At 45.8% G+C, this 22075-nt stretch overlaps 2 protein-coding genes across 3 annotated transcripts; both read left to right on the top strand.

The window, feature by feature from the left end:
* The first annotated feature begins 49 nt into the window (after nt 1-49).
* e2f1 (E2F transcription factor 1) lies at nt 50-8004 on the top strand. The gene is made up of 7 exons (XM_076026617.1): nt 50-1675; nt 2264-2363; nt 2832-3051; nt 3150-3302; nt 3843-3957; nt 4043-4328; nt 5228-8004. Exons 1-7 carry the CDS (start codon nt 1421-1423, stop codon nt 5476-5478), a joined length of 1380 nt encoding a protein of 459 aa, XP_075882732.1. The 5' UTR covers nt 50-1420; the 3' UTR covers nt 5479-8004.
* Nucleotides 8005-11277: 3273 nt separating this feature from the next.
* LOC142888359 (protein-glutamine gamma-glutamyltransferase 5-like) lies at nt 11278-21874 on the top strand. Of its 2 annotated transcripts, XM_076026591.1 has the most exons (16): nt 11278-11337; nt 11889-12083; nt 13457-13693; nt 13762-13880; nt 15064-15192; nt 15517-15694; nt 16009-16144; nt 16760-16863; nt 16968-17207; nt 17312-17404; nt 17481-17528; nt 17856-17897; nt 18245-18454; nt 18563-18723; nt 19018-19157; nt 20264-21874. In XM_076026591.1, exons 1-16 carry the CDS (start codon nt 11310-11312, stop codon nt 20424-20426), a joined length of 2223 nt encoding a protein of 740 aa, XP_075882706.1. In that variant the 5' UTR covers nt 11278-11309; the 3' UTR covers nt 20427-21874. The 2 variants fall into 2 exon arrangements, with proteins under 2 accessions (XP_075882706.1, XP_075882707.1); XM_076026592.1 differs by lacking the exon at nt 17312-17404 and having other exon boundaries at nt 20264-21661.
* Nucleotides 21875-22075: the final 201 nt, after the last annotated feature.

The following is a 22075-nucleotide window of genomic DNA, read 5'->3' as shown; positions in this document are numbered from 1 at the left end:
GTTCCTGAATCGTAGCCTCGCATCGATATAGCGGCGCTCGGCTCGCGCGCCTTAAAACGACAAGGCGGCCGTTTGGGCCAATCACCGTTTTCCCACCCCGCCCTGCGGAAGGTGGAGTCTTTCGACCAATGGCAACCGCCGGAGTGGTGCACATGCCTCTTTCGCGGCAAAAAAGGTTTCGCGCGAAAACCGCCAGGTCCTTGTTTAGCTGGAGATCAGCTGGGACAATAACAACAATAACGGGCGATATCGGGGTCGCGACGGCGCTTTGACAGTTGGACTGCGCCTGGCGTGAACAGCCAAAGGACCACCGGCGCTCCTCCCGAGGGACGCGTTTGTATTTCGCCGCTTTATTTGTCCACATCTCCAGTTTTCAGACTGCTTCCTGCGTGCCCCAACAAAACGAGGGGGTAGAAGAACCGCTGCTAATAACTTAGCTAGCATGCTAATTTGCCCTACATTTAAATATACACAAGAATATCACCGCCACTTGGCTGAACTGGCGCCCCTTTTGTCACGGACGCCGTCGAAGATGCTTTTGAGTCGCCGGACTGATTTTATACATCGCAGATAGTGTATTTATACAGTGTTAGCTCACTCCTGGAATGCAGCCGCAAAGTTTTAACGACCGTGTGACAGAACGATGTGTCGGCTTCGGGGCTGAATAGGACCGTCGTCCACCCTCCAGCGGGTCGTGTGTCTGCCGCACCGGGGAGTGCTTTTTTAACTTTCCGCGCTTGTTATCGTGGCGCAGGCTAGCTCGCTTTAGCCGCCTCGGAGGAGCGGGGTGGAAGGCAGTGTGGCCAGGCCTCGCGGCTGTCACCACACTTAAACAGATGAAAACAAAAGATTAGCGCGGCCGTATGCTAGCTCGCTAACAGGACAGCAGTTGCCGCACATCGTCGCCACGGCCAATTCGTGCCACTCTTTCCGGGGCCACAGGGACCACGGCAGCCGAGCGCTCAAGACGCCTTTAGCGACATTGTTTTATTTGCCACACTTCCTGTTTGCCTGAACATCCTGTCTTGTTGCGTTGCCATCTGCCTGCAAGACTTCTCTCTTTCTCTCTCAGCTGTTAGCTTCTTGGTGATCAATAGTTGCTCTTTCAGTGCGTCTGCTGTGTTTTCTTCACGTCCAGTTAAAGAGGATTTTTTTTTTTTTTTTTTCCCCCAGAGGAGCGTTTTTTTGGACATGTTCCAACTGCCTGCAAACTCACGCAGGAAAACTTTCAGTGGATTTTATTTCCCTCGCTTTAAGACGTTCATCCCAGTGACTCCTGGTTGCTGCTGTTAACACCCCCTCACACACACACACACACACACACACACACAACATCTCAGCCCGTGACCTCCACCCCTCCCCTTGCCAGACAGTCAAAGTCGGGGGAAGGTCGGTGGCTTCCCTCTGGGGACACGGTGCCATGTCAGAGACCCTGATCACGGGGCAGACATCGGAGGACCTGCTGGCTGACTTTGAGACCCTGCTGAACTCCGGCAGCATCGACCTGGGCCAGGACCACCAGATAGTGATCTTCACCAGCCCCGGCAATGAGGTGCTCCATCCGGCGACCGCGCCCGCCACGAGCACAGGGGAAATCCTGCTGTTCGCCACGCCGCAGGGCCCCGCTGGCGTCGGCCTGCAAGACAAGAGGAAGCCAGCTCTGGGCAGGCCGCCGGTAAGGAGAAGAGAAGAGAAAGCGAAACGGCAGCTGCCGGGGCGAGCCGTTAACCTCTGAGCTGTGACTGAACTTTGGCCAGTGTAATGGATTTAATGTACAGCATCTTGCTGTTGGAGATGTTCCACCTCTTACTGCCACAGTTGATGATTACTTCTTGAAGGCCTCATTTTGTAAGCTTTATTTATTCATACAATTTAATTTCCTCGAGGAAGCGAAGCATATTTAGCCCGTTGTTTATGGCCTCCTGGTAAAATGCTAAATTGCTTTTCAATATTTTTGGATTCATATTTCGAGAGGGCATCAGAAACAAGGCGATCTCAGAGGGGAGGAGCACACACTTTGCCTGGGTGCTATCAGGATTAGAGCACCCTTTGTGACATCACAAAGGGCATTTTTCCACAACCTGGTGGTGTATTGTAAACATTTGTGAATGCAGAGCAAGCGAAAGAAGTGTAGGATGGGCTTGGCGAATGCACGTCTTGGCATGAAAGCGACTCTTCAGCCTTCAATCTTTGCCCCTAACAGATAAAGTGCGTCTTTAAACCGGTTGGATAACTGAGGTCCTTTAAACGTTTTTGCGTCTAGGTGAAGAGGAAGTTGGACCTGGACAGCGACCATCAGTACGTCAGCACCGCAAGACCGGCCAACGGCCACGCCCCTCCCTCCACGCCCGCCCCTCCCAGAGGTATTTACAGCCTCCACCCAGCCCATCCGGAGTCCAGCCTCCAAGCTGTCCGTGCTGAGCTCTAGCCATTGTAAAGACAACTGGCTGCGTCTAGATCAGTAGATGCAGCAACAGAAGAGACCTGTTGAAGTCTGACACCAGTGTGAAGAAGTTAATTTGTTGTTTTGCCTCGATTTGCGGTTTGTAAGTGTAAAAACCTTTCACGTGTTGCTTGCAAACCTGTAAATGTAGACGACACAAATGTTGGCCCGATTTTGCTCATATGTAAAATTTAAATTTCCTATAACATGCTTTCCAGGTTAAGTTCAAAACATCTTGGAAAGCAATGTTAATGAACTTGGAATAAGGAAAAAGTCTGAAAGTGTGAACTAGCATGTGACAGTTTTCCATTTATGAACCAAAGGGAATGTTTTTCGCCAGTTGCTGTTCAGGCGCGGTTTGAAAAGTGCTTCTCAATTCCCGCTCCAGTTCCTCGGAGCACGACGGAGCGCTCGCGCTACGACACCTCCCTCAACCTGACCACCAAGCGCTTCCTCAACCTGCTGTCGCAGTCGGCCGACGGCGTGGTGGACCTGAACTGGGCCTCGCAGGTGCTGGACGTGCAGAAGCGACGCATCTATGACATCACCAACGTCCTGGAGGGCATCCAGCTCATCTCCAAGAAGTCCAAGAACCACATCCAGTGGCTGTGAGTGGAGAGAAGTAGCGATGGTGGCTGAGCAGAGGAAAGCGGATAGGAGGGATGCGGTGGTTGATCCCGGGTCGTCTGTCTGTCTCCTCCTGCAGGGGGAACCGAGTGGACGCCTCTTTGGTTTCGCGGCACAAGGAGCTGCAGCGGGAGGTGTGTGACCTCACCGAGGCCGAGAAGCAGCTCGATGAGCTCATCTCCAAATCCACCCTGCAGCTGCGACTGCTCACAGAGGACCCGCAGAACAAGAAATATCCTTTCTTGGCCAGCTGATGATGAGCAGTGACAGTCAGAGCAGAAGGCTGATGTTGTGAAAAATCCCATTTTCACAATGTTTTAATGCAAAACCCCATAAGTTAAAACAACACGTAGACACTTGCTGCATTTCCATTACAGTTTTTTGCTAAAAGAAAAGAAGAAGCAATATTTCTAGGTGTTTCCATTACCAGTTTTCTATTGCGATATTTGGAAACGCAGCTATTGAAGGTCCTCAAGTTCCCTCGTTTTGTCTTCTTTTCCTCTTTTTTTTCTTTTCAGCTTGCTACTTTTGTCACAATCAAAAGGCTGCTGATTGGCAATAAGACACTCACACCACATAAAGTTGCTTTAAATTGAAAAACAATTCAGCTGCTTTGCAAAAAAGGAAGGTTTCATGGCTGGAATGTCTTTTTCTGCATCATTTCAGTTCCTCCTGAAACTCTTGGTGAAATCCGAGTTTGTGTAGCTCCGGTTGAAGTTGTCTGTTGTTGTTGTCGTCGTCGTTGTTGAGTTCCTTAACACTGGGCCGTCACGCTGGGCTACGTGCGCTGCCAGGACCTGAAGAAGTCCTTCGACTCTCCGGACCAGCTGGTGATGGTGATCAGAGCTCCACCCGAGACTCAGATGCAGGTCTCGGAACCCAGCAAGGTAAAGAGCCCCCGTCGCTGTCCGAGGGTGAGTCACGTGACCTTGGCTGACCTTCAGCTGACCCTCGGTGCGCTCGTCCTCCCAGGGCTACCAGGTGTCCCTGAAGAGCTCGCAAGGACCCATCGACGTCTTCCTCTGCCCGGACGACAGCTCCGGCGTCTGCAGCCCCGTGACGGGTGGCAGCCCGTCCAAGGCCGACCCCGAACCCGCCTCCACCCCGCCCCCGGCCCCGGCCCCGCCCGCCGACCCCTCGCCGGACCCCAGGCTGGCGTCGCCGGACCCCAGGCTGGCGTCGCCGGCCTCCACGTCGTCCACGGTGACGGCCGCATCCCAGCAGGAGGCCTCGTCGCTGGTGCTGCCCGTCGACCCGGGTGAGTGAGGCTCCACACTTCACCACACTCGGATCTTAAAATCAAGGCAGGCAGAAACAACAAATCCTGCATAGCTGCGCGTGTGTGTGTGTGTGTGTGTGTGTAAAGAATACAAGCACGATTTGCAGACGCCTTCGGTTTTTGTTGTGACAAGCCCAGGAAGCGACCGTTGCCGGTTGTCCTTGACTTTGTGAAACGACACAAAAGAAACGCAGGAAGAGCTTTTCAGGAAAGCGCGACCACGGCACAGAAAATGAGATGCAGCTACAACAGGGACTGGGAAAGTATTTAGCCGTGGGTGAAGTCCGTGCAAGGCGAATCTGTTTGTCAGAGCCGTTTCTCCGTTGCACACGGAGGCGAACACGCAGACGCAGACAATGGGAGACTCGCAAAAAGCGTGCTGCTCAAAAGGAGGCCTCACGTTCTGTGGAGCCCTTCTTACTAAAATCAAAGCAAGACTCGTAACGCAGATAAGGCAGCCGCTGCTGAAATAAGCAGTGCTTATCACACAGTATCGCACTGCCAGTCGTACAGATTAGAAGACTGTGGTAGGAAGCTATCGTCAGTTATATTATATTATTATGTCAATTACATATTACTACATTGATTATAATGCACTTGCTGCTTGATATCGACTAAGCTGTGCCTCAAACTCACACTGTGTGCAGGGGCGGAATAGAAATGTTATTGCTTTTAGATTACTATCGATGCATTGGTAACGTCACTGAGGTGACCCACTTTGTCCCACTTTGTCCCACTCCCTGGCCCACATCTGGTAAGTTGGGATCTGGTCACCCCTAGGAAATGCATAACAAGTGTTTCCTTGGCACTCTTGCGATATCCCTCCGGTCTGAGGAAGCGCTAACGAGCCCCCGCTGCCCTCTCCCTTTCCCTTTCAGAGTCGCTCCTGAGCGCCGACCCCTTCGGCAGCCTCGGCGACCTGCACGACTTCGACCTGTCGCCCCTGGGGCTGCTGCACGGCGAGGGTCTGCCCCTCCCCCTGGAAGCCTTCATCACTCTGTCCCCGCCCCACAGCCACGACTACCCCTTCAGCCTGGAGGACCACGAAGGAATCAGCGAACTGTTCGACAGCGACTTCGGCGACCTGGCCAACGTCCTGGGTGACAGCTACGCCTCCGTCGACCCCTGAAAGCGGGGAGGGGGGGCGGGCTCTAATCCCGCCTTGCTCACTCACGTCTGACTGGGCGTGGTGGTGCTGTTGTGGGGAAAGCGACTGCGACTGCGACCCCCTCCGGGTATCCCTGAAACTGAATACGTTTAGCACTTGTCTCTCTGGCCCTGGGAAGGTTTTTAGACGGAGGCTTCAGCTTTAGTTTAGCTATTTAAGTTATTTATATGGTCGTTTGTACCAAGTGAGGTGTGTTTTTCTTCTCGTCGACGTTTCGTGTGTGCGCGTGTGTGTGTGTGTGTGTGTGCGCGCGTGTGTGTGTGTGTGTGTGTGTGTGTGTGTGTGTGTGTGTGTGTGTGTGTGTGTGTGTGTGTGTGTGTGTGTGTGTGTGTGTCAGACTCATGGGGGAGGGGCCGGTTGACCTCACAGCTGATTTACTGACGTGCTGCGACTTGTTTGTCGAGCTCAGGCTTGAAAGGTGATGGTTTCGTGAGAAGCTCCGACTCTCTGCCGGTCCGCCAAAGCGTTGAAGTCCCAGAAAGTTGTCGGTGAAATAAGGCTGCGTTCAGACTGCAGGCGAATCCGATTCAAATCAGATTCCTTCTCAAGTCCGATTTCTTTTTTTTTTTTTTTTTTTTTTTTTTTCTTTTTTTTAGGGATGACTGTCCACACTGTTTTTAGCAAGTGTCCAAATGGGATCTGGCTTCAATCTGGATGGACTAAAAATCGAGTTTTGGCTTGTAGTCTGATCGTGGCCTTAGAGGTGTCAGTGGGTTTGCTCTAAGAGAATTGTGAGCTTTAAAAAAACAAAAACAAAAAACTAACTGATATTTTCCCTCTGTGGGATCTGATTTTATTTATTCACGTTTTGCACATTTTTCCCAAAATCGATCCCATGTTTTAAATGTTTCACATCCTCTGTCATCCTGAAGTCCATTGAATCAGACTGGGCGATCATTCTAAAGACTGGACAGAGCTCCAGAAAATTTCATTTTAACCCTCTGTTTGCAGCGTCCCTAGAAAAACTAATGATATGTTGTGCCCACCCGTTGCAGGAATTGGCACCTTCTGTGACATCAGAAAGGGGTGATTCCTTGAGCTGTGTGTGTGTGTGTGTGTTGGGCTTTTCTCATTGAACGGGATGGAGACACAATATTTTCTGTAGTATACCGGACCAAGTTAATCGACCAATGAACGATAACATGAATTATGTGGGCTTTTAATTATGTACCAGAAGACCCCAGAGACTTTTATGCTTTTCAGACTGATTGGCCCATTAGCAGCCTTCCACCTTTAGGCTCAGCGTGGCTTTGCTGAAATAAAACATCTTGCAGGTGATTGGAAAAAGTCATGTGATGATCTCAAGCCACCCACAATGCATTGGGGCATGTCAATTCATTATTGTTATAAAAAATAAATAAATAAATAAGTACACAAAAATCTGACCCAAGTAAAATCAAACTTAGCTGCGCAATCAAGGCGGAGCCAGAAGCGTCAGTCAGTCAGTCAGTCAGTCAGTCAGTTAGTCAGTCAGTCAGTTGGTGGATCCAGAAGGTGGCAGTGTTGAGCTCACTGCTCTGTGTGGGGATTCCAGGTGGTTTTACAGTCTCAGGTGTTTGCCCGCTGCGGTCGGAGGCGCTCTCATCTTATTGTGATGGGTTTTGTGGGTCTGTCTGTGTGGGTTCTGGGTAAAAAAAGAAGAAGAAGAAGAAGAAAAAAAAAAAGTCACGTCTGCAACTCGACTTTTTTGAGTCCGAACTGTGCACGTGAGTGCGCGTCAGGTGGAAGTGATGGACAGTCTGTGGACGTCGTGTTGGCAGTCAGGAGGAGGAAAGGTTAATGTTCACGCCTCCGATTGATAACCGTGTTAAAGGGTTTCTGTGTCTTATCTGGAGCTCCTCAACGTTCCCAAGTCGCCTTTTGCACCTTCTTTTGATTTTTCTTTTCTTGCTGCATCGATTTCTTTTTAAAACTATGGCAAACAAGCAGAACAGCAATGCATTCATCCACTGCTTTGCTTGTCTTCATTTAATTTATGTTGCTGTTTTTGCATTCCTGAAGTCCAGGGTTGATTGTTTTGTGTGTGTGTGTGTGTGTGTGTGTGTGTGTGTGTGTGTGTGAGAGAGAATTTTCTATTTATTTAAAAGCTCTTTTAAATGGAAAAAAGTTAAAAAAAAAAATAAATTAAAAAAAAGAGGTTGAATAATTTTCCAGGCAGGAAGCTGATTGTTTTTATGTTTTATGTCATTTAGCAATTTAAAAAAGGAATGTTTTCTGTGTGTGTCTGTGTCATAGCATAGAGGTGTTTGTGTTTTTAAACTAGCATCTCATGAGTCATGCTTGTATTTTACCAAGTCTTGTCCCTTCCCCCCTCCCATAGAAAATATATATCCCTGTCGTTAGTGATGTGCAACATAGTTATCCTGTTTAAAAAAAACAAAAAAAAAAAAACATAGATTTTTGTCATTTGGACTGAATTATTTTGTACATTTTACATCCAGTGTGTGGGATTATGGTGAAATTATCTAATAAAATATTTATCATTAATCTTTTTATTGGCTTTAGAAACAGTCACTTCCTTCCACTTCCTGTGTGTCTGAAATTCTTTTGCCTGACTTTTATTTTGACGATCTCATCATTCAGCCAATATTTGACGTTTCACTTTCAACTTCAACTTCTTTCAACTTCACCACTAGGTGGTACTAAATACCACATATTGGAATTTAAAACTGCTGCCAACTGATTGTTGAGGCCTTTTTCTTCAGGCTGGTTTCAAGGTTAGACTTCAATTTTTTTTTTTCGTAATCCACTGTGTAACTCAACGACATTATGAATTAGCTTGAGCTCGTGTCTTGACCTTGAGCCAGTTTTGAGCTGAACTGGCCAACTTTTCTCACCATACCTCCAGAGAATCAAGTTTTGTTTTCGCTCTTGAAAAAAAGCAGTGCCTTGTTGGGGTCAAATTTTGATTTGTGCAGAACATTCCTGAACCAGGACAGTTTCAGTGTTTTTGTTTGTTGTTGTTTTTGTTTTGTTTTTATCACTTTTGTTCTGTTTTGACAGTTTGTTTTTAAGGGAAAAGATGAAAACTGTACACGAGTTTTTTTTAAGTGATTTCCCCCCCCCATTGTTGATTCATGAAATGTGGTGAAGCCCCTGCCAATCATCAACAGACGGACGACTGGATCGATTTTTTTTTTTTTCAGTCCTCGTCCATGCAGCCGCTCAAAGTGCTTTTAACTTATCCACCAACTTAAACAATCAATCACAGTTACTCTGGATGTTTTTGTCTTACAAAATTTTATTTTTCTCGCAGAGTCTCTGGTAAAATAAACATTTAGGTTTGTACGTGTGGATTATTAATGGGTGCCAATAAGCTACTTTTGTATAATATTATTTGACAAAAATAAAAAAACATATTTCTGTCAAAGCCATTTGTATTTCGATTATTTATATTTACAATGGTCTGAATTCCTGGTGGTTTTCCATCGAATCGCATTGGCTCTGTTTTCAGTTCTGAAGCTATTCGAGCCATTTGGCTCATGACCACCTGATTTTGAGGTAGATAAGTTAATTAGAAAATCTGTTGCTTCTTGCTCAGCTGGTTAACAGTGTTTGTCAGCACCAGGAAGGGGAATCAGAATTTATTTAAAACTAAATACTTCCTGCTGTGTGAGCAGAAGAGAAGATACATTTGGCAGAACTGAGAGACACCGTCTGGCCGGGTCGCTCAGGCTAAAACCTGCCGCATCCTTTTTGACAAGCTACAAACTGAAAGTGTCCTCAGCTGGGCCTTGGAGATGAGCAGCCAATCGGCTTCTGTTGGGGGTCGTGGGTGAAATCACTTGGCTGCTGCTATCAGGCGAACGACAGCGGGTGGGTGTGTAATTTCAGAATCAGAATCAGAATAAACTTTATTGTCCCCCATGAGGGAAATTTGTCTTGGACTTTCAGTGCCCATCGGCCACGGTACATTACAAACAGTAAAAGGTAAAAACAGGTTAATACATCAGAAGCCCTGCATTCACTTTACAAGTTGTGGCAGGTCTCTAACCAGGATGTGGGTGGTTAAAAGTGAATGATAGATTGTTCCAACTCAAACTGTTGCGCTGAAATAGGTCCACGTCGTGTCAACTTTCCCAGGATGGAAAGCGATGCGTTTCCTCTTCACAAAGACGGACACACCTCACCCACACACCTGAGAGATAGTGCACCTGGAGAGGGAGTCTGTGCATGTGTGTGTGTGTGTAAATTTTTATTTTTCTCGCAGTCTCGGGTAAAATAAACATTTAGGTTTGTACATGTGGATTATTAATGGGCGGCAATAAGCTACTTTTGTATAATTTTATTTGACTAAAATAAAATAAAAATATTTCTGTCAAAGCCATTTGTATTTCGATTATTTATATTTACAATGGTCTGAATTCCTGGTGGTTTTCCATCGAATCGCATTGGCTCTGTTTTCAGTTCTGAAGCTATTCGAGCCATTTGGCTCATGACCACCTGATTTTGAGGTTGATAAGTTAATTAGAAAATCTGTTGCTTCTTGCTCAGCTGGCTAACAGTGTTTGTCAGCACCTGCTGTGTGAGCAGAAGAGAAGATACATTTGCAAACTGATTTATTGCAAGTTTTATGTATACAGTATGTAGTGATATTCAACGTGCTCAGAATCTAGCCTGCACACTTCTCACTGTTGTGCTTTAAAAAAAATGAGGTTTGGACAGAGGAGTGACTATTAAAATTGCTTCTTGTCCATGTTAGAAGAGTCTCAACTACTTTTTGTCTTCTTCATTGGCTTCTCGAGTTTTAAATGAACATAAAACATAATTTCTTTCAGTAGTTGGCTCCATATTAGATTTTCTTTGTTGTTGTTTTTTTTCCATTCTTCCTGTTGTAGTATGGTGTTATTTTGTTTGTTTCTTCTGTAGCTACTTTACAGTTTTCCATGGCTGGCTGGGAAACAAAAAAGAACTGAGCAGAACTGAAAGACTTTATTATTATTTTGTTCATGTTAAGACAACATCACAGCTCATTTTAAGAATAGTGTAAATGACTTATTTTTCTATTCTTCCCCCATTAGTGGGGCCCCCCTGGATGGACGGCGCCCTTAGCATTTGCCTATACTGCCTTTGCTACGGGCCGGCCCTGCTGGAGGCTTATCAGTGATGGCTAAATGACGGCACACATGCCAACTTTTGGCAGAGCTTGTTTCCAGTCGCTCACACCAGTGAGGAACCTTTTCAGCTGTTTCAGAAGCAGGACATAAACGCTGTGAGCCGCCCTTGAGAAACCACAGAAGAAGATCGAGAGCTGCTTAGCACTTAGCATAGAATTGACTTCGCATTTGATAAATACATATTCTTTCTTTTTAAGTTATTGTTTAACTCGCAACTTTATTGCACATTCCTTCCAATAAAAGTCATGCAGTCATGTAGTCGCAGTAATATACGTTCTTGTCATTCTGTTGTGAGATCTGGGGCCAACAAATGTAATGAGTCCGTGGAGAGTCGCTCACGCCCTCTGATTGTTCACATGTGAAGTAGTAGTATTTTTTTTTTCCTGTTGTTGTTGTTGCTGCTTCTGCTGCTCCTACATGTAGCATGTTCTCGATAAATATGACGGAGATAAGAAATAAGATAAAATAAGGCCTTTTATTGTGATAAGCGTCTTATCACAATAAAAGCTTTTCCCAGGAAAACAGTTTGCCCAGTTGTATTTTTTTTTTTTTTTGTTCCCCTTCAAGTCAAAAGAAAGTGGGAGGGAGGAGGAGAAAGGCACATAGAGCAGGTGCAGGTGGAGCCAGTGTGTCATTCTTTCAGTCAGCTGTGACTCCGGGCAGACGGTCGACCACATGCAGCCGACGGCACACTACACCCGCGGTGAGTTTAATCTTTATATCTGTCGGTCCGAATATCGCCCGTGATTTTTTTTCCCCTTCTTCTTGATTCAGTTTTGTTTTGTTTCCAAATGGCAGTTTATTGATTCAAATAATTGACTCTAGCAGTCCTGCAGCCGTGTTGCAGAGCTGCCAATGTAAATAACAAGGGGTAAAAGCGGGAATGTAAAGGATGTTACAGAAAAACAGTAAGTGACTGCGAGGCTTCTAGCAGGGCGACTGTGACACAATCGTGTCAACAGCAAGAATTTCACTTCATTTAAAATGTATTTCATTTTGTATGAAAATTATTCTATCTTCTTCTTCTTCTTCTTCTTCTTATGATGATGATAATGATGATGATTTTTTTATTTTTACCATTATACTGTATATTGTAATATATAATTTAACTTATTTAGAAACAACACATTTAATTGCTTTTTAACAAAAAATAATTTAACCTCAATACTTTTATTTAGAAATTTAACGTGTGCTGTCTCTGCTCTCCCCTCAGTTTCTGAAAGTTTGTGCTCAGTTGATCCCGTGTGTCTCCAGGCCTCATCGAAAACCAGTGCCGCCTGAAGTACGTCAACTTTGAGACCCACTTCAACCACATTTACCATGAGACCCTGGGCTTCAGCAGGGAGCACCTGGTGGTGCGCCGCGGGAAGCCCTTCAGACTCACCCTCATGTTTGACGGCCGCTCATGGAACCCTCAGACCGAGATCCTGGGCCTGAGGATTTGGTTAGGTACCAAATATTGCGCGTCGCCCGTCTCAACGCAGACGAGACTGCAGGAATGGCTCCGCGCTTACAAGCGTTTTTTAAAAGCAACAACAACATTGCTTGCCATCAGATGTGCCCAGCAACTATCAAACAATCTTTATAATGAATTATTGGCTGAATGATAAGGTATAAGGTCAGTAGGACAATTTCACTTTTTGGCCCATTTTATAACCAGCACTTGTGGCACAAGATAACTATTATTTAGATATCATTATTTACTAATCAATCCTGTTTGTCATTTGAGCTGCGCGGTGGTTCACCTTTTCCAAAGTAGGCTGTTTAGTTCAGTTCACACGACTTTTAGAACAAAATGTCCCTTTTTTCATTTGTTATAGCAGCTGTGCAGCCTCGCACCATTGGTTCTGAAATAATTAAACCAAGTTAAAGCAGTGGTACCAAATGTAGTCCAATTCAAAAACAAAGTCAGTGATTTTAGAGGCTATATAAATATACACATATCTTAACAGTGACAACTGATGAATAAACCTAATGATTCAAGGTCCACTGTAGGCACAATTTGCTGAACAGCCAGCGGTGAGCAAACCGGCTGCATTCGTACACATACGAGTCACAGTTGTGTTCGCTGGGCAACGTTCAGTTCTGCTCTCTGCAACAGGAATGAGGAGCGACGTCTTGAGCATGTTGCAGAGAGGCAGATGGTATCAGGGTCCTGATAGTAGTAGCCTGGACTCGTTGTGCAGGTCATCAGGGTCGGTCCATCAGGAGAATGTGTTTGTGTCAAAAAGTAGATTCGAAGATTGAGGTCGTAGGTTGGTTCCTTAAAGTGCTCTGCCAATATTTATCATGTTTTATTTTTTTTTTCCCTCAAGCCTCATTCTGGCTCTGTTCAGAACTTCTATAAAGCATTTTGTAAATCAATGTGTAATTTGTTTTATAACTTTTAAAAAGTGCTTTTGAAATATACTTTAATTGAATATAATTTGATTAGGTAATAGTTAAAATCGTAATAATTATTACAGCATAAGTATTTGTTCTTCAGAGTAGCAACAAATGCAAAATATATTATTCATATTCTTATTATTATTCTTCGTAATAGTAATAGCAGTAGCAGTTATAGTGGTATATATAAGTCAAAAGTTTAAATTTTTATTAAACAGTTGAAGCATATTCCTACCATAACATTACAAAATTCTTTAAAGTCCAAAATAATGACAGTAATAAACCATAATTTGAATTAACAAATCAATATATAAAACTTAATAATGAAAAAAACAAAAATCAAAACAAAGAATCAACAGTGCAGTCATAATGACAATGTAGGCTCAGCACTTTCATGCTCAGTTATTTCTAACTCCACGTCTCCCTCCGTGGTCCAGGCAATTTTTCCCAGTGGTTCCCAGTCCAGGCTGCCAAGCAGCCATCAAACCCTGAGTCCTGGTCGGCCAAAATCCACCCGGGGGATCTGCACGGCCAGTCCCTCCTCGTCCACATCTGCTCGCCGGTGCGCTCCTCGGTGGGCGCGTACGGCCTGGAGGTCACCATTGAGACGGCTGGGAACAGGCGGAGCTACGCGGTGGGCACCCTCGTGGTGCTGTGCAACCCCTGGCTGGAAGGTGGGTTCGTGCCACTGTCCTCGCTGCCGAATCGTTCCTGTCGTCACGGGAGTGGTCTCGACTTTCAGAGGACCCGGTGTACCTGCCGGCGGAGGAGCAGAGGGAGGAGTACGTCAGGAGCGACTACGGCCTGGTGTACATGGGCAGCAACCTCAACCCCAGCGGCAGGCCCTGGTCCTTCGGTCAGGTGGGCGGCGTCCTTCACATGAGAGCAGCATCGGGCGTGACAGGATGCTTGTCATAAAGTAAAAAGCTAACGCGTGATGGAAATAGAGGATTTTGTTTTGAATTCTCTTTGCAGAGAATTACAGTCAAAACATTAAAGTGAAAACGTGTCACCTTCGCTCTGTGAAGATTTGGTGTCCATGCTCAGGATCGACTGCACCAATCCAAGTTTTCTCCAGAGGAAACTATGGATTGTGTATTTGGTCCGATGAAAAAAAAAATGCACCATGGGTTAAAGCAGCTCGAGGTAACTTTTTGACCATAAAATTATGATTCCAAACTCAGTAAAGCGGTAGATAAACGATTAATAGGATCAGTGGTGCCGCCTCAGCAGCGAGGGGGGGGGGTTGTGCCGGCTGTAACTGCACTGCGTAACTTTCATGCGCGACCCCGACACAGCGGACGAACCACTATACGGCAACGTCACATTTACGTTTATTTAGAGGTGGTCTTACATACATACTATTACAAATGCATAAGATTATAAAAATGACTGAATGGAACCCAATAATTAACCTTGATGAAAGACAAAGTAATAAAAGTGTTGAACGTTTGCTACGACGTTATTGTCAATGTCTGCTTTGCATTTCATGTTGGTGTTTTTCCTGAACACATGCGAGCGCTCCAGCTAGGCGACTATTTGTATTTTCCCCACATCAATAAACTAGCGCTGCAGCGTGTTTACTTCGTCACTTCGTCATTTCCACCGAAAGTTACCTGGAGCTGCTTTAAAAAATTATTATCCTTTTGTGGAGGCATGAAACTCACAACTTTAAAGGTCCCACATTATGAAAAAGTCACTCTGCCAGTTTTCTCCAACCACTTGGCCTGCGTGTTGTCCTTGTGTGTGTACGTCGGTTGTCCTCCGGTTCTCAAGGCTCCTCCCACAGTCCAGAGACAAGCACGTCAGGCTGACTGGCAACCCAGAATTGTCTGTCGGTGTAAGCGTGGACGTGGACGGTTGTTTGTCTCTCTGTGTGATCCTTTGATGAACTGGCCACTTGTCCAAGGTGTCGCCCTGCCTTCACCATACGGACAACTGGGATTGGCTCCGTGAACCCCCCAAAACTCTAAGATGTGTGGATATGCGAACGCCTCCTTAAAAAAAAAAGCTCATGGTTGTTTTTTCTGCATTTCTTCCTCAGTACGAGCCGGGAGTCCTGGAAGCGTGCCTGAAGCTGCTGCAGGTCAGCCCGCAGCACCTGAGCGACGTGAATCAAGACTACATCCTCCGAGCCGACCCGGTTTACCTCTGCAGGGTGATCTGTGCCATGGTGAGGCAAAAAAAACAAAACAAAAAAAAAAACAACACACACAAACCAACAAACAAAACACAGTTAAAACCTGCAGGGCAGTTTAAAGCTGAGACCTCAAGTCCAGTGTCCCACCTGGAAATGCTCCCGCCCAATCCAGGTGGGAAAAGTTGGGGGGGGGGGAAACGGTAAGCTAGTGCGAGGTTGCGCCCCTTGGTCATTTTTTTTTTTTTTTTTTGGACCCTTTTCCACAAGGACCGAAGGAATAAATCCAACTCAGTCTGCAGGTGGAGCAGCTCGAGCCGCAGGGTTGTCGTCAGCTGTTCGTCTCTCCGTCTCTTTCAGGTGAACTGCAATGACGACCAGGGGATTCTGGCGGGCAAGTGGCACGGCAGCTACCAGGGTGGCGTGAACCCCACCGAGTGGAGCTGCAGCTCCGACATCCTGCAGAGCTGGGCCTTGTCCGACTGCAGCCCCGTGCGCTACGGCCAGTGTTGGGTGTTTGCGGCTGTCCTCTGCACAGGTACGAGCAGGACGCAGCGGCCCAGATTCGCAGAACTTCATTTTTGTGTTTAGCCCTCTGTTTGCAACCTCCTGCTAACACCGATCCGTTGTTGGACCTTCGGCATGTTTGAAAAGGGGTCAAGGGCAGATTGATTACCCAACCGTGTTTCCAAGTGTAATTCTCAGGAAAGACGTCTGGTATGCATGTTGCAGAATATAGGACCTTTAAAGATACGATGAGATAAGATAAAGACACAATAATGCAATCAAAAGCCAAATCAATCATTAAATCAAGTCATGGGTCTGGATTTCACTGGCTGTGTTTGCTCCCAGTGATGAGAGCGCTGGGGGTTCCCTCCAGGGTGGTGACCGTCTTCAACGCAGCCCACGACACCGACGGCAGCCTGAACATCGAGGAGTACTACACGTCCAGGGGCCAAAAGCTCAGCCTGTCCAAGGACAGCGTTTGGTTGGTGCTCACAGTCCATCTCTCACACAGCCTGCGTTACAAACACATTGAACCCTTTGTGATGTCACCGCTCCGCAAGTGAATGACCGCACCCCTGGCCAGGCTAAAAAATATATGTGTGATATGTGCCACATGTCGAGGAGTTAAGAACCTGTGTGTCATTTTCAGCACGGGGTTGCAAACACAGGGCTAAATATAATAATAGATATATCTGTGGCTACATATAGATATTCAGTATATAATAAATCATTTTGTAATCGATTAATCTATTTTTTTTATTTTATTTAATGCAATTAAACAATTACTTCTAGTGAAAAAGAGAACCAAATTTTTTCGAAAATGACAAAATACTTCGGTCAGTTACGTCCGTCACTCCAGAACCAGGTGAAACGACAACAACCGCAAAAATGGACAGGAAACATGAAAAAAAAAAAAAAATCTATCCTGGCGTCATGTGGTGTGAAACACAGAACCAACTTTTAGTGGCAGCAAAATGAAGGGAAATTAAACCTTCAATTCAGGAAAATTGTATTTAGATATACATATTTTTCAATATCGATTTCAGTTGATTAATCAGTTTTTATGCTCACCACTTGTGCACTGCGCCTGGAACAGGAACTTCCACGTGTGGACGGAGTGCTGGATGAGGAGACTGGACCTCGGGCCCGAGTTCGACGGCTGGCAGGTGGTGGACCCCACGCCCCAGGAGAAGAGCGCAGGTTGGGCTCCTGTCTGGATTGTCTGGATTGTCTAATTGACCAATCATTCATTTCTGATTCCTGTTATTTTTGATTTTAATTAAAGCTGCCTTCATGATTTCCAGGGGTCTTCTGCTGCGGGCCCTGCCCCGTCGGCGCCATCAGACGGCGCCACCTCACGGCCCGCTTTGACGCGCCGTTTGTCTACGCCTCGGTGGACGCCAACATCGTGCGGAGGGTCGTGAGCCACGGGCGGGTGGTGGGCACCGCGGTGGACACCGAGTCGGTGGGATCCTTCATCTGCACCAAGAGCGTGGACTCGGACGCGGCTGAGAACCTGACGCCGGCCTACAAAAGCCTCCAGAGTGAGAGCGATGACTCCTTCCTGCTGGTGCCGCCTCGATGAGCTCCTTCTTCTCACTGCTTCTTCTATCTGTCTGTGTTTTTTTGGGGGGTTGGTTATTTCTAGAGTGGCGCCAAGCAGGTCAGCCAAGGGACTCTCTGCCGTCAAATAAAATGCTCTGCAACAACTCAGCTACACACAGGAGGGCATTTGACGATGGTAGATTCTCCTCCAAAAAAAACCTGTTGTTCAGGCGGTGATCATCTGCATCATTTTGTTGTCTTTTCTTCTTCAGGCCATCGGGGCAGGCAAGGAAATGGGCCAAATATGTTGACAACCAAAGGTCAGTCGCTACTGTTAACCACTCAGCTCTACAAAGCTCCAGATTAGTATGACACCATGATCACTATACAGTGTGGCTGCAAACAGAGGGTTAAATAAATAAATTTTTCTTTTTCTTTTTTACATCTAGAGGTTTTTTTTTTTTATAATTGGCCATGCAAGGCTGCCTTCACAGGAGTCTGTGATGGAAAGAAACTAAGCTTTAAAATGGGTGTAATATGGGTCTGTTAAAAGTCTTCCCCCATCATGATATGCACTTGTTGATTGACAGTTTATGCAACAATAGTTGTGACTCTGGGTTCTTTCTTTCCTTTTGTCACTCTGACAGGATACAAGTCTGCTTACTACAGTTCACCCGGCCCTGCAGCAGGTGAGTTTTCATCTGGCGGCTTCAGGAAAAAAAACAAACCCATTTGCATCCAGCCAGCGTGTTTGTCCTCTGAGCCCTAGTCCCTATAGAACTTCATTGCAGTGGTTGCACCATCAGGTTTCACAACATACTACATCTCTGTCTGTTAAGGTGTCACCTACCAAAGAAAGTCCCACTCACAGTTGCAATAATTTGCTTCTGATTCATAAAGTCATACCTTCTACCACATTCTCACCCCCATGAAGGCACTAGTGAGCTATCACTTCCCTTTGTGACATCACAAAGGGCATTTTTTTTATTTATTTTTTTTAATTTTGTCAGTCTGAGCCTTCCCTCCCCTCCTGCAGACGCATCAGGCGGTCTGGAGGTGTCGCTGACCCTGGACGGCGTTCCGTCGATGGTCGACAGCATCGCGATGTGTGTCGTGGTCAGAAACGGGTCGACGAGCCCTCGGCTCCTGGTGCAACACCTCAACGCCCAGCTGAAGAAGTTCAATGGCGTCGCGCAGGACTGCTTCTGGGAGACGCAGCAGGAAGTGCAAATCATGCCTGGTGAAGGTGGGGATCTGTCACTTTGAAGGAAAAGGGTCTCACGTCTCAACTGCAGAACTCATCATTTTCTTCCCAATGCCACCCGTTGGCGTGCTCTTGCTCCTCCCCCCTCAGTTTTGAAACTCCGCCACAGGATCCCGCCCTCTGCCTACCAGTCCTTCCTGGCGGACGACGACATTGTCAACGTGGCTGCAGTGATCAAGGACTTGGCCACCAAACATAGAGTTCTGGCCACGCAGGAGTTCAGCTTGAGCTCGCCACAGATCTCCATGGAGGTGCACACACTCACGCAGATTGCAGTTTGAGTTTCACGCCAAGAAATTGAAGATAAAAATGAAAATCCATGTTGTGCTCGCTTTGTGTTGTAATGTTATGTGTAATCATTGGCTCTAATTAATTTTTAATTAATTAATTAATTAATTAATTTAAATGTTTAACTTTTGAGCCAAAAGTTAGCTAATAGTTATGTTCGGCTTTATGTAAAGAAAAAAAAAAACATGTCATAAATAATGCCAGCAATGTTCAGTGTAAAAGCAGAATAAGTTAGATCAACTATAATGAATCCACAGATTGAAGGAGGGAGCAGCATCCAGATGAACAAGGAGCACACGGCTCACGTGTCCTTCACAAACACATTTGGCAAAACTCTGAGCGGAGCCACGTTGACGGTGGAGGGATCCGGCTTGTTTCACGGGAAACACGAGGCCAGGTGAGCGAGCCAAGGAGTGAGCGGGGGAGGGCGGGAGGGAGTGAGCGAGTCAGAGGAGGAGGCAGCGGCACTACATCACAGGTCACCCTCCCCATTGTCTCCGAGGCTTGGCTCTTTGATGGAAGTGTTGCAAGTCCAGGTGTCACATTCCAGTGGGCGGTGTGAAAATCTTCCTGAGAGTAGTGAAGGAATGCGAGGTGAGCAGGGGGGGAGGAATGCTGTTTGGCATGCGGACGCAGCAGGTGTGTTATTGTGTTAATTATATCAAGTGGTGTGTAGATGTAATGTGTGAGATGGCTCTTCTTCACACTTTTGGAACTTTGGAAAAACCAGAGAGCAATTTTTCGGAGAGTTGTCAAAACTTGGAAGCACAAGGTTCTGGACCAATCACTTTTTTTTTTTCTGATTGGTCCACAGCTTTATTTGCAACTTCTATAAGGTCTATAAGGGGTACGAGGTGTGATGTGTCACGTTTAATAAAACTCCTGCAAAAGCCAGTTGGTACTAAAGCAGAATCCTGTCTTTTCCACAAGGAAGTGTAGCTTTTTGGTGTTCTTTAACAAACAAACACACCCAAACACAATTTAGTCAGAAGAAAACAAAAACAAAAACAAAACAAATAACTGCTGCTACTGTAGCATCTATGCTAGCTCTTGCCTTGTGTTCCCTGCAGCATTTGTTTCTTGCTTTGTAACAGCAGGTAAAAAGAAGCTAACTGGTTCTTATTGCAGGGCTAGCGAGACGGATGTGCTAGATTACACCTAACTATTCTTTTCAGGTCCGACCAAGAGCCTTTGACTTTTTTAAAACAGTTGCGTAATATCATGACATCAGAATATTTTTGTCCACCAAACCTTGCTGCATACTGCAGTGACTGTGTTCTGATCGATCTTTGTTTGTGATTGTGTCACATCACCGGTGTCCTCCTCTTCTTTTTTCCACTTCCTTCTCTGCCCCATTGTTTTGTTTGTTTTTTTCTTGGCACAAGTGAGAGGGAAGTAGACAGGGGGAAGCCAGGCGGTGTAAAATTTGCAAAAACTAAGCAGGATAAAAAAGAAAACGTGACACTAAGATCCAGAGAATCTCTTTTCTCTCCTCCCCATCAGAGTGGTTCTGCTACCGCCAGGCAAGACGATGCAGAAGAACATCTCCATCACGGCCTACTCGCCGGGCACCAAGTTGCTGATGGCCACTTTCTCACACAGCGGCTGCCAGGCCACAGTCTCCAGGAGCTTCCACAAAATCTCTGTCTCAGCTGGCTGTCTGTGAGGAAGCCAGAGCCCAGAGCACTTATAGGAATGGAGGAAAAAAAATATAGAGAGTGTGATTATTTTTTCACTAGCAAGGTTATATTTTCTTTCTATCTCACTTGTCACATGCTCCGTGTCATTTTCAAACCCTTCGGCTGTGTAGTGAGCCGCGCACTGTGCGCAGAGTTAATCTGTTCAAATGGCCGCGAGGTGGCAGCATTGGTACGTCTGTCCTGTTTGTTTCTGTCGTCGATCGTTCTGAAAGTCCGAGTAGTGGGAGGAAGAAGAAGAAGAAGAAGAAGAAGAAGAAGAAGAAGATTTTTTTTGATTTTTACAATCACATTTATTTACAAAGTACAGGCTAAAAACTTATGCACCTTTCCTAACATAAATAAATGATTAAAACAAAGAAATAAATGAACTAAAAAAATAAAATAATGAACAACAACACAAAATCAAAACCCAAACCAAAAGAGACAACCCATTCAAAACAAAACGAAATAAAAATAAAAGTATTAAATGAATAAATACATAAATAGACAAAAAAAACACAAACACAAATCAAAAGCCAAAAAAAAAAAGAAAACATTCAATCTTTTAGTGCATCAGAAAAAAATAACTTATTGTTTAAAATAGCACACAAAATATTCTTGTGGCACCAGATTTTTTGGAAAGCATCAAGGTCTTTCACCATTTTAAAAAAAGAAAACTCTAGGTGGATTCGGGAACGCAGGTTACGGCGCCACACCATTGTTGCATCATCGCTACCGAGACATTCTATTTTATTTTTCCTTGAGATGTAAATTGCCATTTTTGCTTCTCCAATAATAAAATTTAAAAGTTGCCACATTTCTTTGTTTTTTTTGCTGTAGCCCGTACCATAAATAAAATTTGTGATTGTAAAACTCTGATTAAAAGAACTAAAAACATTAGTTAAAACAATAAAAAATGCAGTGAGTCTAAAACAATCAGTAAAAATGTGAAAAAACGTTTCGCTGGAGTCGCAGAAGGGGCACTGGTTGGACACAGCAGGGTTAATGATGGAGATAAAAGCATTGGAGGCAATGGCCCCATGCAGGATCCGCCACTGAAGATCACCTGTTCTTTTCTTCAGTGGCGGCTTGTACAGGACTCTCCAGTGGGGTGTACCATCCAGTCTTTTACTCCAAGCACACGTTGTTCTTTTTCCCAGAGTCTTTTGGTTAAAAACTTGGATGCACACTTTATAGAAGTCCTTCTTCTTAGTGTGGCCAAGGTGAAGGGATGTGGTCTTTAGTAGAGGGCCTTCGGTCTCAAAGCGAGGGGTGATTCTTAAAGCCGGGAAGGGTTCTGTGGTGTCTGGCTCTGTGCCTGACTCCAGCTGCACAAGGAGACTGCGTTCTCCAGGGGATAGTCTCTCCCTCCACAGCTGGAGCAGTCTCTCCGTCATCCTGGTGGACTGCAGGCCCAGCACACTTCCCACAGTCTGGTGGTCGCCAAGGGTCGGTCCTGCCGCTCGGACCAGGCGCTGCAAGTCCACGGTGTTTGTCCTGAGTAGAGCAGCCGTCAGCCCGGGCGTCGCACCACTAGAAATGTCCAATCTTGCACCATGAATAAGTGGTTCTTTTAAAAGCCAGAGCAGAGAATCGGAGGTGTTTTTTTCTTTGCTGCTTCTAAAAAAAGCCCATA

Source organism: Nelusetta ayraudi, unplaced genomic scaffold, assembly GCF_046127955.1.
Source record: "Nelusetta ayraudi isolate G7.1 ecotype Tasmania unplaced genomic scaffold, CSIRO-AGI_Nayr_v1 ptg000019l, whole genome shotgun sequence".
NCBI classification, from domain to species: Eukaryota; Metazoa; Chordata; class Actinopteri; order Tetraodontiformes; family Monacanthidae; genus Nelusetta; species Nelusetta ayraudi.
Note: the sequence above shows the minus strand (reverse complement) of the source record. Positions and strands in the feature narration are given on the sequence as shown.